Genomic DNA, 14330 nt, shown 5'->3' with positions numbered 1-14330 from the left:
CAGCTAGGGGATTCGAACTTGCAAGCTTTCGGTTACTTGTCCAACGCTGCCGCCTCATTAGTGTCTAGTCCTCAACAGGCAGCTTCATTAAATAGTACCTGCAAAACACCAGTCTCTGCCTAGACGGTCAGCATCACGGGGTCACCTCTTCACTGTTGACGTTGAGACTGGTGTTAGGCAGCTGCAGTGGTATTTGGGTGTGCGAGACTATAACTCCTCTGATGTACAGAGTGTGGTAAGTGGTGGTGTCCCATCCTTTCAGATTGTTGGCCTGAGGTAGGACTACGTAGATTTATATAATGGAGTTGGGTGGTATTTTTTAAAGTTGTTTTTTTGTGAGCGTAGTGTTCGATGGTAGGGTATTTGTTTATTCCTTTGTTTTTTCAAGCAAAGTACAAGGGAGTTGTACTCCAGTCTAGTAGGTGGCGGTAATGCAATATTTATTAGTTGCCAACCGCTGTTAAACTTCATCGAAGAAGAGCAAGTGCCGAGACTGGGGGGGGGGACATTGTTCGCTGCTGGCTAGGAACAAAGGGGTTGGCTCCTTCACCACTTCTCAACAACTGTGTTGCTAAAAAAAAACGCTACCTCGGAGGAGTAAAAATAACGCACCTGAGAAAGTACTGATTATTGCCACTTTTTTGTTTTGCTTTTCTTTTTGTTTCGGAGGAGCACTGAAGTAACGGCTATTTTTTTAAAGCTGAGCCTGAAGGTGCTTCAAATTGGGACAGCTAGCATTCAAGCTAGCCTGCTAACCGAGCAGTGGTGTTGGAAACCCCCCCCCCACCGCGTTTCGTTTAACCATTCGGTGCAGGTATGGTGGCTTGAAGTGTTCGCAATTAACTCTGGGTACTAGTCTTGTTGCAATTTTAAGTAGCAATGGATTATTAGGATGCAAACGTGAAATTTCGAATGCGGCTCGTGCGGCTAGCTAACGTACTTAGTTCCTTAACAGTTAACGTCAGATGGCTAACGCCACAGCTAGCTAACTTCACTGCCACTGGTCAACACAGGCAATCTTGCTGTTGTAGCTAGCATGCTATCAGCATCCAGTCAAACCTTGTGTTCAACTGATCTCACGCGTCAGTATTCATCAAGATTAGACAATTAATGAAGACTTCATGTAGTTGGCTGCGAGCTTCTCAGCCCTGTCACTTCGATGTTTAACTAACGTAATCTGTACTAGGCTCAATGCTGTCTTTCGGTGTGTTTAATTGAGCAAATGTCAATTGGCGATTGTTGTTTTGTTATTCAAATCTCATTCTAATCAATCATAACCCCCAGACTACAGATAGAGTATAAGCTCATCCAAATCTCTTTGAGTGGAAAATTCAAAACAGGCCGTAGATCAGTTTCTCTAGTAGTAGAGGCAACTTCACCCACTCCAAGATAGGTCAATGGCGTTTTCATTGGATAGTGTGTGTCATCTGGGGAATATAGGAGAATATTGTCTGTGACTCCTCTATATATGACATCTCTCAGACAGTGACATGATGCTCCTCCAGTGTTACTCTATGCTTCTGCCCCAGATCTCTGGAATCTTGGACTGATGCCATCCATCTACATCTTGTCATAAAGACAGGATTGACCCCAGAGTAGAGTGAGTGGATGCCACCAACTGCTTATCCATTCTATTCTCATGTTGGCATGGCTATATGCAGAGGTTGAAGGCTTGAAGCCAGTCTGCAATGAAAAGTATTTTTATTGATTGTAGGATGATTAATGAGTAATTTAATATGACGTACCTGGCTAGCCTAGAGAAAGGCTGAGTGTATACAGGGGGATGTCTGGTGTACCATCTGGTGTACCAGGGTTTGGGGTTGCTGCCAGGTCAAATGTCATGCCAATAGAACTACAGTGAACCCTGTAGAGAAGGGCCGGAGAGGGGAGGATAGACGGCCTCTCTGGGGTGCAGTGAAACAAGGGGGATTTGTGTGCATTTTTGGGAGGGGCTATGGGGGGGGGTATATGATATGGGTAATGTTGTTCTCCAAACAATGCTTTATTGGTGAGATGCAGGATTCTGCTTTTGGGAGCATATTAGAGTTGTTGTAGTAGAAGCTATCGTTTTTCCTGTGTTAAGGCCTCAGCATGCTTCAGTTCGGCTGGTGCCGAGTTAAACTCGGCTAGCCGAACATGTGTACTTGCATACTCCCGTAAAAGACCTTCCCTTGAAAAACGAGAAAAAAGCGGCAGTAGTACTGTTTGTCCATATTGAGAAGCCGTAGCCAGATCCTCAAAATAGTCCGAATTAATCTATGATAACTCAAGATATCTGTTATTAATTTGGATGTTTTTGCAGAGGAGATATTTTTCGTGCAATTTCACATCGAAATGAGAATTTTGGTGCCGTATTTCTCAATGAAAAGGGTATTTGAAAACGAGTCGTCTCTCGTTTAAAAACAATACTTTATTTAAGAATCCCTACTGTTGACCAATCACAGAGGAAGGGGCGTAGACTTCAGCTTGCCTTAAAAAAGTGAGCCGAACAGCCAAACCCAAAATGCCATAATATATGCAAACTCTTCCGAACAGTGTTGGCTGGGAAGCATTTGGATGCCTTTTATAATGACCTAGGCTGGCTGAGTTGTGCACTAGAGAGGAAGGAGGGCAGACAGCTCAGGACAGTGCACATAACCCCATCTCTCCCTCTCTAATCTCTCTCTACGCCCCCCCCACTCCCCCGTTGTTGACGAAGTAGGCCACAGAGAGTAGCCTATTTTTTTTATTCCAGCCTTACTTCTACAGATGGAGATGGGATGTTATTGAATACAGGTTGAGGTTCAATGCAGTGTTTCTTTGTCTTCAAATTCAGTAAGCCTTAGATGGGGTGTTTAGTTACAGCAGCGTTGTAATGAAGGCCTGAGTGTTTCAGTATGCACAGATCTAGGCAGGAGAAGGGTTACACCACAGCAAGCTAGAGGGCGGGGTGGGGGATGGGCAGGACAGGACACCACACACACACACACACAACAGGACTGTGATCACATGCTTTTAGGCTGCTGTATGCAAGAGAGGGGCTTAGTGTTATATGGTATACTGAAACTTCTGTATGTTTTTTTATTTTAAAAAGCTGTTTGGTACTGTCTGGGCTGCGTTAGCCCCTGACTCATGCTGCACATAAATTAACACTTGAATAATGCAACATGGCATGTAAGAATTACTGTTGGCAAAACAATGTTCACACAGGCTAGAACACTTTTACAACGCAAGACGATACTAGCTTTAATTGAAGGCTAACTTTACTTGCTAGCTTACAGCTGAAGCAACACAAATTCACTACCCTAGTACTTTCTTTCTTTGTGATAATATGCAAGTATAACGAAAAATATGCACATTTCAAAGCTGATTTTCACCCAAAACTTGACTCATTCACTTTGTCTCATTCACTTTGTCTATCTCGCCACCATAAACTCATTAACTTAATTTCCCTCCTGCCTGGTTTCCCCTATATTCCATAGCCACCCACAAAGCCAGAATCCACCGCCATGTTCTGCCTCACAAATGACATCATTGCCTTCTTAGAGACAGCGCACACTTTTATAAAAGACTGCTTCTATGGAAATGTTAAGTACAATAGAATAAGTCCTACATGGAAGGGATCTGTAGCCCCACAAAATCAGTGAAAACAAGTTCGATAGCTCAATGCATTCACACACTCGTATTGAATAACATGCATTAATCTGTATCATGAATAGACCTAGGCTACATCTTGATTTACCCTGTTTATAAAGAGAGATTTAGAGCAATTCCATATTAAGGTCAATTTGAGCATGAAATGGCTTATTTACCTAGCATGTGTGTATTTTGAAGTAGACTACATTTGGCCTTTTTATATTTGCCTAGTTTAATGTTGTTTTTACTACAAAGTAGGATACAAAAGTCTAAGTAGTTTCAGTCAACCAGATTGCATAGCTTTTGGCAATGGCTGAGGGCATATGATTGGTTTGTATTTATTTGCACACAAGAAAATACAATATTGGTAAAATTTCCATAATGTAGTCAACTTTTTTTAACCTGTTTTCTCATCTGTACTCTGAAATATGCTATAAAGGAATTTATTTCAGTCAACCTACCTGGTAGAGTAAATACGATTTAAAGATGCATATTTGTCTAATAGTCTGCTTTCACACATGGAGGGGCAAAAACAAGCAAGTAAATGAGTTGGCTGTAGCTGGCTTAATGGTGGAGTGTGTTGGTGCGAGGCTGCAATTCATTGGTAGATTCTTTTTGTGAGCACGGTCTGTGTAATCAGGCTGTAATCAGTTTGTACAAATCGCTCAATCTCTCTTTCTCTCTCTCTAGGCTGTTCGTCTAAGTCGTTCAAGCTGTACTCCCCCAAGGAGCCCGGCCCTAACGGCAGTGCCTTCCCCCCCTTCCACCCCGGCACCATGCTGGACAGGGACGTAGGGTAGGACACGCACGCATTTGCAACTTAACTCGTACTGTTAGTACATTACTATTAGTACCTATATAGTACTGGGTTGTTTTAATTTGTACTTGTCTTTCCGTCTGCAGGCCAACACCAATGTACCCCCCGTCATACCTAGAGCCTGGCATGGGGTGAGTACAACGACTGACGATCACAGCATCAACCTTGACCCCCAGGCCTCAAAATAGTGTTAGAGCAAATGTTTTAATTAGAAAAAAGTTGTTAAGTCCAGTCCATCTGAACTGACCCTGCTCTGGCCTGTTGCAGAAGACCAACACCATACGGCAACCAGACAGACTACAGGATATTTGAGCTCAACAAACGGCTACAAAACTGGACAGAGGTGGGCGATGATGGCGATTTGGCTGTGCACTTAGTCTGTGGTGGGAGATTGATTTATTGAATGATTGATTCACTGATGGTGGGAATATCTTCTCTCCCCTCTACTGTTGGACTGATTTGCTTGTGTGTTGTAGGACTGTGACAATCTCTGGTGGGATGCCTTCACCACAGAGTTCTTTGAGGATGATGCCATGCTCACCATCACCTTTTGTCTGGAGGACGGGCCTAAACGATACAGTACGACATATTTTGAATTCCAGGGCGGCTATGCTTTATTATGGGATTGCATAGATTTCACCCTCTAACCATAACGTGTTAATCTGCATTTGATACGAAATAATTTTATTGAAACAGTAAATGTATCCTCTTCCTAGCTATCGGCCGGACATTGATCCCGCGGTACTTCCGGAGTATCTTTGAAGGCGGCGCCACTGAGCTGTTCTACACATTGAAGCACCCTAAAGAGTCCTTCCACACGAACTTTGTGTCTCTGGACTGTGACCAGTGCACCATGGTTACACAGAACGGCAAGCCCATGTTCACACAGGTACGAAAATACACTTTCTGGTACATTTGAACATTTGCAAATACACATTACATTCCCCACTTACAATTCCACAACTCCACCTTTCATTTACAAATCCAAACATGTATTTGTCTTTCTCCCCCTATTTTCTGTGCACTGTATGATAAGAAACCATACCTTGCTCTAGGTGTTGGACCTCTAACCTCTCTCTCCTTTAGGTGTGTGTGGAGGGCCGTCTGTACCTGGAGTTCATGTTTGACGACATGATGAGGATCAAGACGTGGCATTTTAGCATCAGACAACACAGAGAAGTCCTGCCTCGCAGCATACTGGCCATGCACGTGAGTCGCACACACACCAGAGTTTCCGTTAGCAGGCGGTTGGTCAGTAGATGTTAAATTGGCACCGGCCAATTGTCCCTGAGAAGAAGAGAGAAATCCTATTGTGAAATCATTTATGGAAATACGAGTCGATCGGTCATGCTTATTGGTCTATAGGTTAATTTGCATAATTTTGTTTGTATATTCGTTATGTTTCAGCATACAGAGCTTTTGAGCGGAATCTCTGTCAGGCAGCGCTAGAGCTTCTGCTACAGAATCTCAAACAAATGCATAGGCAACGGAAGTTGGGCTTCATCGTTGCGTCACACCACCTTACACTGAGCTGGAAGCAGTATGCATTTTGAAAACATAGTGCCTTCGGAAAGTATTCAGACCCCTTGACTTTGTTCACATTTTGTTAAGTTACAGCCTTATTCTAAAATTCATTAAATAAAAAAATATCCTCAGCAATCTACACACAATGACAGACATTTTTACAAATGTATAAAAATTTTAAAAAACACATGTAAATAAGGTAAGTATTCAGACCCTTTGCTTTGAGACATGAAATTGAGCTCAGGTGCTTCCTGTTTCCATTGATCAACCTTGATCATGTTTCTACAACTTGGAGTCCATCTATGGTAAATTCAATTGATTGGACATGACTTGGCACACACCTGTCTACATAAGGTCCCACAGTTGACAGTGCATGTCAGAGCAAGCCATGAGGTCGATGGAGACTAATCAGGATTGAGGCGAAGATAAACAGAGCAAATTACAGAGATCCTTAAATGAAAACCTGCTCCAAAGCGCTCAGACTGGGGCGACGGTTCACCTTCCAACAGGACAACGCAGGAGTGGCTTCAGGACAAGTCCTTGAGTGGTCCGGACTTGAACCCGATCGAACATCTCTGGAGAGACTTAGAAATAGCTGTGCAAGCAACGCTCCCCATCCAACTTGACGGAGTTTGACAGGATCTGCAGAGAAGAATGGGAGAAACTTCCCAAATACAGGTGTGCCAAGCTTGTAGCGTCCTACCCAAGAAGACTCGAGGCTGTAATCGCTGCCAAAGGTGCTTCAACATACATTTGACTACGTATTGAGACATGTCTTACCTTGCTTCAAAGTAGCCTACCCAAAATCAGACCATATCCGTGGAGGCAATTATTTTATATAAACTTTCTTTCATTGTCCAGTCGCCTAAAGGCACAATCCTAGTCATATTAGCAACCCATGCTAATTGTTGCATATTATTAGATTTCCTCTCTTTTCAAAATGTCTAACTGATATTTTCATCTGTCGCATGAAACAGCTTGCGTGTGCTTTGACAATGGTCTTATCCCCACTATGGAATGGACATTGCTGTGCTAATAATGTGAAGAAATAATAGTTGAGCAACATTTTAAGCTAAACGTTCTGATCTGTTGCATCAGGCTACATAGGCTAGTCTATCCTCCCACAACGGTCCCAGAGTCTGTTTAACCTACCAATAGAATAGGTTAACTTCCATTGGGGCATAGTAGATTCATGTAGGCTAGTGATTTTGCCGTTACTCGTCTTGTTGGCTGAAGAAAATATGGCTGCCCAGGGGAGTCAGAGGTGAAACTCACAATAAAATAAGACCGTGGGAGACCATTTTGCTGTGCTCAAACAAAAGTTTGAAAAAGTTGTTCCTTACTAAATTTTGGGGGGAATGGGGAGAAATGACTGAAAGGCGTCTCAAGTAACGGGTGGGTCACTTGGTGTTCAGCGTGGCGGCTCCTCGGACCGCCTGTGGTAATGAACAACTAAAGAGAGCGATGAGTCCAGTGTTTCAATACTTGTTCTCAACTTGCACCAGGTGGCATGCTGCCTGGGAATGGGTCCTCTTCTCCAGTTCTTCTAAGGTCTAGGCATACCTTCTGCCTGTCTGCTCAAGCGCCCGAGTAACTGCACCTCTACTTATACTCATTTGGGTTAACGAGGGACAGGTGGGACCAATTCCAGGTGCCAATTGGTTTGTATCACCTGGACTGGGTAGTATTAGTGTTGGATCACCAGCCTCAGTTGGTGCCTGTAGAGCTGTCCATGGTGCTGACTCAACTTGGCCTCTCTAGCCCTCTGGTGCTGACCATGGTCCTGCTCCTTCCTTTGTAGCTCCCTGCTGGCCCCTGGGTTGCCACACAGTAAATGTGGACAGTTATTCTAACATCTTCAAAGTACGCATCAGATTTCAGTAAGAAGGACTGCACATCGTTGGCTCCTTGGCCTGCATGTTCTGTTAATATGAATGACCATAATCTAAATGTGATTTCTGTCATTCTGAGCACGGTGGGTGGACGCCCTAATCAGGTTACGCAATGCATATGGTCCGGTATAAATCTCAAATTTCCGGCACCACATTTTCGTAACGGAAACCCTGACGCGCACCCACAGATTTGGTGCATTGATTTCCAGACCAGTGTTTACTGACCACCTTCCCATGTTTGTTCTCTGCTCTCTTTCCACCCTTCTCTCTTCACTCTCTTCCAAGGTGCAGGACCCTCAGATGCTGGATCAGCTGGCTAAAAACATCACAAGATGTGGCCTGTCCAACTCCACACTCAACTACCTCCGGGTATGTCCAGTCCAATGGAGGCTGGTGGGAGGATCTATAGGAGGACAGGCTCATTGTAATGGCTGGAATGGAATTCATGGAACAGTGTCAAACATGTTTTCCATGAGTTTTATTTTGTTTGATACGGTTCCATTAATTCCATTGCAGCAATTACAATGATTCCCTCCTCCTATAGCTCCTCCCAACAGCCGCCACTGGTTGTCTCGTTCAGTGCTTTAGTCAGTGGAATGGTAAATGTGGTTAGAGATGCTGGTACTTAAGCAGTATTGGTAATCTGTTTCTCTGACCCTCTTTCTCTCATCTAGCTGTGTGTGATCTTGGAGCCGATGCAGGAGTTGATGTCCAGACACAAGACCTACAGTCTGAGTCCCAGAGACTGTCTCAAGACCTGTCTCTTCCAGAAGTGGCAACGCATGGTGGCCCCACCAGGTAACAATCAAGGCTTTACACAGACAATCCACTTCTACACATGTTTGGTAGGGATGGGCATTTGACATTTTTTGACTGTTCCAGTACTCACATAAAAAAATAATTCTGAGTACTAAAATACATTTGAAAATGTATTTTTAGAATGCAAGGCCCAAACATTTATCTATAGGCCTATGCCAACAGTGTGCGACAATGCCTAATTTATCATAACCATTACAGATATATCTATTCAGTCAATAAAAAAGCAAGTACCATTAACCTCTTGCTCCTACCTGACACGCAGGCGTCCCATCTAGACATCTGGAAATGCAAATGCGCTACGCTAAATGCTAATAGTACTAGTTAAAACTCAAACGTTCATTAAAATACACATGCAGGGTATTGAATTAAAGCTACACTCGTTGTGAATCCAGGCAACAAGTCAGATTTTTAAAATGCTTTTCGGCGAAAGCATGAGAAGCTATTATCTGATAGCATGTAACACCCCAAAAGACCCGCAGGGGACGTAAACAAAATAATTAGCATAGTCGTCGCTACACAAACCGCACAAATAAAATATAAAACATTCATTACCTTTAACCATCTTCTTTGTTGGCACGCCAAGATGTCCCATAATCACTATTGGGTCTTTTTTTCGATTAAATCGGTCCATATATAGCCTAGATATCGATCTATGAAGACTGTGATAAATGAAAAAAAATAGCGTCTTATAACGTAACGTCATTTTTTTAAATTAAAAAAGTCAACGATAAACTTTCACAAAACACTTCGAAATACTTTTGTAATGCAACTTTAGGTATTAGTACACGTTAATAAGCGACCAATTTGATCACGAGGCGATGTATATTCTTGAGCTGTCCGTCTGGAAATAATGTCCGGGTAAATCACAACCAAAATATCCGGTCGGAGACCGGAAGAAATGGCTTGTCTCTTCTTCGTTTGACCAAGAAACAAAGCCTAGGCAAATGACAAGACTGTTGACATCGTGTGGAAGCTGTAGGTATTGCAACCTCAGCCCCATTTATTGTGGTTCGCCTTTATCAATGGGATGAAGTGGCGGATGGATATATATTTCCATTTTCAGTGATCAGATTTTCCTGCGCTTTTCGATGAAACGCACGTTCTGTTATAGTCACAGCCGTGATTTAACCAGTTTTATAAACGTCTGAGTTTTCTATCCACACATACTAATCATATGCATATACTATATTCCTGGCATGAGCAGCAGGGCGCTGAAATGTTGCGCGATTTTTAACAGAGTGTTCGAAAAAGTAGGGGGTAGGAGTAACAGGTTAAGATTAATTTATTGAAATCGTAATCTCAACTGTCTATATTGTTCAATAATCTTCAAAAAAGGCAGTAATCTCAGCAGTGGCGTTGGTTTGTAGAAGCCAATGGCTATGCAATGGCATAGTTTTGTTAATTATTTCCTGATCCCTTAGCAGTCAAGACAACTTTTTTATTGTTTAAAAAAAACATGATGTAATATAACAGAATAAAATAGAATATTTTTCCAAATTAAAAAACGAGGAAGTGATGCGCGTCTCACATCACATTATCAGTGATAATTTGAAACAGGACTCAATTTAGCGAGTTGAAAGAAGATTCAGGGTTACAAAACAATCTGTCTTTTCGATATACAGACTGTAATTTATTTATTTTTTTCCATATTTTTTTTCTCAATGTATTAAGAATTTCACAGTAATTACGGCCAATGCATCTGTTCGGTGAGTAGGCCTAGGCTTAATGATTCTGATGAAAATACAATTTTGTGTATTTTCAGTGTGGAACCTGTCTATGTTTAGAGGGTAATAGCATTGGCTAACCAATTTGAAATGGCACTAGCATTTTGCAGAAAACTGACAGGACACAATTATTCCAAAACTACAGCTCGTTGTTGGATCACATATCTTCCTACTTCAATCAACCAGTCTATTTAGAATGTGATAACTGTCGCCATTTGGCAATGAATGTAGCTTGTTTATCCCATCAGTTAGATATGTTTTTATAGGCTTTTATTTTTGTAGGCCTAACGGGAGCTTGTGTGCAAGCGATCCCAGGCTGTCACAGCTGGCCGTGACTGGGAGACCCATGAGGCGGCACACAATTGGCCCAGGGTTGTCCAGGTTTGGAAAGCTGATATTTCCTTGTCCCATCGTGCTCTAGCGACTTCTGTCGCAGGCCGGGCGCATGCACACTGACACGGTCGCCAGGTGCACAGTGTTTCCTCCGACACATTGGTGCGGAACGACACATTGGTGCGGCTGGCTTCCGGGTTAAGCGGGCATTGTGTCAAGAAGCAGTGCGGCTTGGCTGGGTCGTGTTTCAGAGGACGCACGGCGCTCTGCTTTAGCCTCTCCCGAGTCCGTACGGGAGTTGACGCGATGGGACAAGACTGTAACTATGAATTGGATATCACGAAATTGGGGAGGGAAAAAGGGGTCCGGATTGAAGTGCCCGTGGGCCCGAATATGTCCCGTGGGCTGTACTATGCCCCCCTTGCTCTAAGCTGTGCACGGGCGCGCAGCTCCCCGGAACTGCTGTGCAGAAGAAATATCAGCCCGCTTAGAGAAGCACGAAATTGAACTTCACCCAACTTTCTAGTTAACACTATCAACGTTTTCCTCTACTGTGCAAATTGTGGTCGAATCAACGTAATATTAGTCACTTTCAATGCATCATACCAAAACAAACTAACTATCCAAGAGATTTTCTTGTAGTCAGAGAGCATTGGAGTTGGATTCTATTGCATTGACGGGCACGACTCAGGCCTATACTCTACACAGACTGGTGTGCCATAACCAACCAAATGAACCAATGCCACATGGATCTGTGGGTAGCATAATTTGTCTCATTCTCTGTAATAATGAATTGTATTTTTGCATCAAACAACACATTTCAGTCACCTTGTCTGAAGTGCAAGTGGATAAACAGGTTGTCACTCCCTACATGTTTTTTTTTTTCAAAAGTCTCATGGAATGTAGACCTACATTGAGCACAACACATTTGGCTGCTACTGTTGGCTGAATGATAGAACAGTTGTTAAAATGTTATTGGATGCATTTTCCCCATTGTTTTTGATGGTAGGCCTACATTAGGATCAAATAGCCATTGTTAAAACTAGAGGTCGACCGATTATGATTTTTCAAAGCCGATACCGATTATTGGAGGACCCAAAAAAAAAGACGATACCGATTAATCGGCCGATTTAAATAAAAAATAATAAATCATAATAATTTAAAAAATAATAAATAAATAAAATATTTATTTATTTCTAATAATGACAATTACAACAATACTGAATGAACACTTACTTTAACTACATCAATAAAAATCTATTTAGCCTCAAATAAATAATGAAACATGATCAATTTGGTTTAAATAATGCAAAAACAAAGTTTTGGAGAAGAAAGTAAAAGTGCAATATGTGCCATGTAAAAAAGCTAACGTTTAAGCTCCTTGCTCAGAACATAAGAACCTATGAAAGCTGGTGGTTCCTTTTAACCTCTTAGAACCACCATCCCGGATCCGGGAGAATTGTCATCAACGCTGAATAGCATAATAGCAAATAATATTACTAGAAAATATTCATATTCGTGAAATCACAAGTGCAATATAGGAAAACACAGCGTAGCCTTTTGTTAATCCACCTGTCATCTCTGATTTTGACATTATGCTTGACAGCGAAAGCAATACAAGCTTTTATGTAAGTTTATTGATTGCTCGACAAAACAGTAAGTACACCTAGCATCAGGTAACTTGGTCACGAAAATCAGAAAAGCAATCAGACTTCAATATTCCAAGGTAAGAGGTTTTATGTTGTAGTTATAGTATTTATAGGACTATTTCTCTCTCTACCATTTGTATTTCATATACCTTTGACTATTGGATGTTCTTATAGGCACTTTAGTATTGCCAGTGTAACAGTATAGCTTCCGTCCCTCTCCTCGCCCCCACCTGGGCTCGAACCAGGAACACATCGACAACAGCCACCCTCGAAGCAGCGTTACCCATGCAGAGCAAGGGGAACAACTACTCCAAGTCTCAGAGCGAGTGACGTTTGAAACGCTATTAGCGCACACTACTAAATAGCTAGCCATTTCACATCGGTTACACCAGCCTAATCTCGGGGGTTGATAGGCTTGAAGTCAAAAACAGCGCAATGCTTGAAGCACAGGGAAGAGCTGCTGGCAAAACGCACGAAAGTGCTGTTTAAATGAATGCTTACGAGCCTGCTGCTGCCTACCATCACTCAGACAGACTGCTCTATCAAATATCAAATCATAGACTTAATTATAACATAACACACAGAAATACGAGCCTTTGGTCATTAATATGGTAGCATCCGGAAACTATAATTTAGAAAACAAAACGTTTATTTCAGTGAAATACGGAACTGTTCGGTATTTTATCTAATGGGTGGCATCCCGAAGTCTAAATATTCCTGTTACATTGCACAACCTTCCTGTTATATCATAATTACATAAAGTTCTGGCAAATTAGTTCGCAACGAGCCAGGCGGCCCAAACTGTTGCATATACCCTGACTCTGCGTGCAATGAACGCAAGAGAAGTGACACAATTTCACCTGGTTAATATTGCCTGCTAACCTGGATTTCTTTTAGCTAAATATGCAGGTTTAAAAATATATACTTCTGTGTATTGAAGGCATTGGTGTTTATGGTTAGGTACAGTCGTCCAACGATTGCTTTTTTCCGCAAATGCGCTTTTTGTTAAATCATCCCCCTGCGTTGCATCGATTATATGCAACACAGGACACGCTAGATAAACTAGTAATATCATCAACCATGTGTAGTTAACTAGTGATTATGATTGATTGTTTTTTAGAAGTTTAATGCTAGCTAGCAACTTACCTTGGCTTCTTACTGCATTCGCGTAACAGGCAGGCTAATCGTGGAGTGCAATGACAGGCAGGTGGTTAGACATCCAGCGTTCGACTAGTTAACTGTAAAAGGTTGCAAGATTGAATCCCAGAGCTGACAAGGTAAAAATCTGTCGTTCTGCCCCTGAACAGGCAGTTAACCTACTATTCCTAGGCCGTCATTGATAATAAGAATGTGTTCTTAACTGACTTGCCTAGTTAAATAACGGTGTAAAAAAAAAATTGGCCAAATCAGTGTCCAAAAATACCGATTTCCGATTGTTATGAAAACTTCAAATCGGCCCTAATTAATCAGCCATTCTGATTAATCGGTCGACCTCTAGTTAAAACTGTAACTTAAAGCGGGTACAGCTTCAGTGTTCACAGTGAACACGTTCCAATTGCACAGAATTTTGCACTCAGCAGACTTGAAATTTGCTCAGTGCCCCAAACAAATACAGGGAACTTTTGCTTTTCAGCCAAGGGAGTGGGCTCACTCACAATTTTGCCTAAAGACCACAGCCATGAATAAAGAATGGTACCAACATATCCTCCGAGAGCAACTTCTCCCAACCATCCAGGAACAGTTTGGTGACGAACAATGCCTTTTCCAGCATGATGGAGCACCTTGTCATAAGGCAAAAGTGATAACGAATTGGCTCGGGGAACAAAACATCAATATTTTGGTTCCATGGCCAGGAAACTCCACAGACCTTAATCCCATTGAGAACTTGTGGTCAATCCTCGAGGTGGGTGGACAAACAAAAACACACAAATTCTGACAAACTCCAAGAATTGATTAT

At 42.2% G+C, this 14330-nt stretch overlaps 1 protein-coding gene across 8 annotated transcripts in view; it reads left to right on the top strand.

Moving 5' to 3' along the window:
- Positions 1 to 14330, top strand: part of LOC118369468 (LIM domain-binding protein 1) — a 48554-nt gene that overhangs the window by 28216 nt on the left and 6008 nt on the right. For 6 of the 8 annotated variants that reach the window (XM_035753868.2, XM_035753865.2, XM_035753867.2 and 3 more), the window contains exons 3-10: positions 4306 to 4411; positions 4519 to 4563; positions 4700 to 4775; positions 4909 to 5011; positions 5149 to 5321; positions 5519 to 5641; positions 8134 to 8217; positions 8523 to 8646. In XM_035753868.2, coding sequence (XP_035609761.2) covers positions 4306 to 4411; positions 4519 to 4563; positions 4700 to 4775; positions 4909 to 5011; positions 5149 to 5321; positions 5519 to 5641; positions 8134 to 8217; positions 8523 to 8646 — 834 coding nt within the window. Of the gene's footprint in view, positions 1 to 497; positions 815 to 4305; positions 4412 to 4518; positions 4564 to 4699; positions 4776 to 4908; positions 5012 to 5148; positions 5322 to 5518; positions 5642 to 8133; positions 8218 to 8522; positions 8647 to 14330 lie in introns of those variants that run through there. The other 2 variants (XM_035753866.2, XM_035753864.2) reach the window with 2 other exon arrangements.

Source organism: Oncorhynchus keta, chromosome 36, assembly GCF_023373465.1.
Source record: "Oncorhynchus keta strain PuntledgeMale-10-30-2019 chromosome 36, Oket_V2, whole genome shotgun sequence".
NCBI lineage: Eukaryota > Metazoa > Chordata > Actinopteri > Salmoniformes > Salmonidae > Oncorhynchus > Oncorhynchus keta.
The sequence above is the reverse complement of the archived record's forward strand: the minus strand, read 5'-3'. Positions and strand labels throughout refer to the sequence as shown.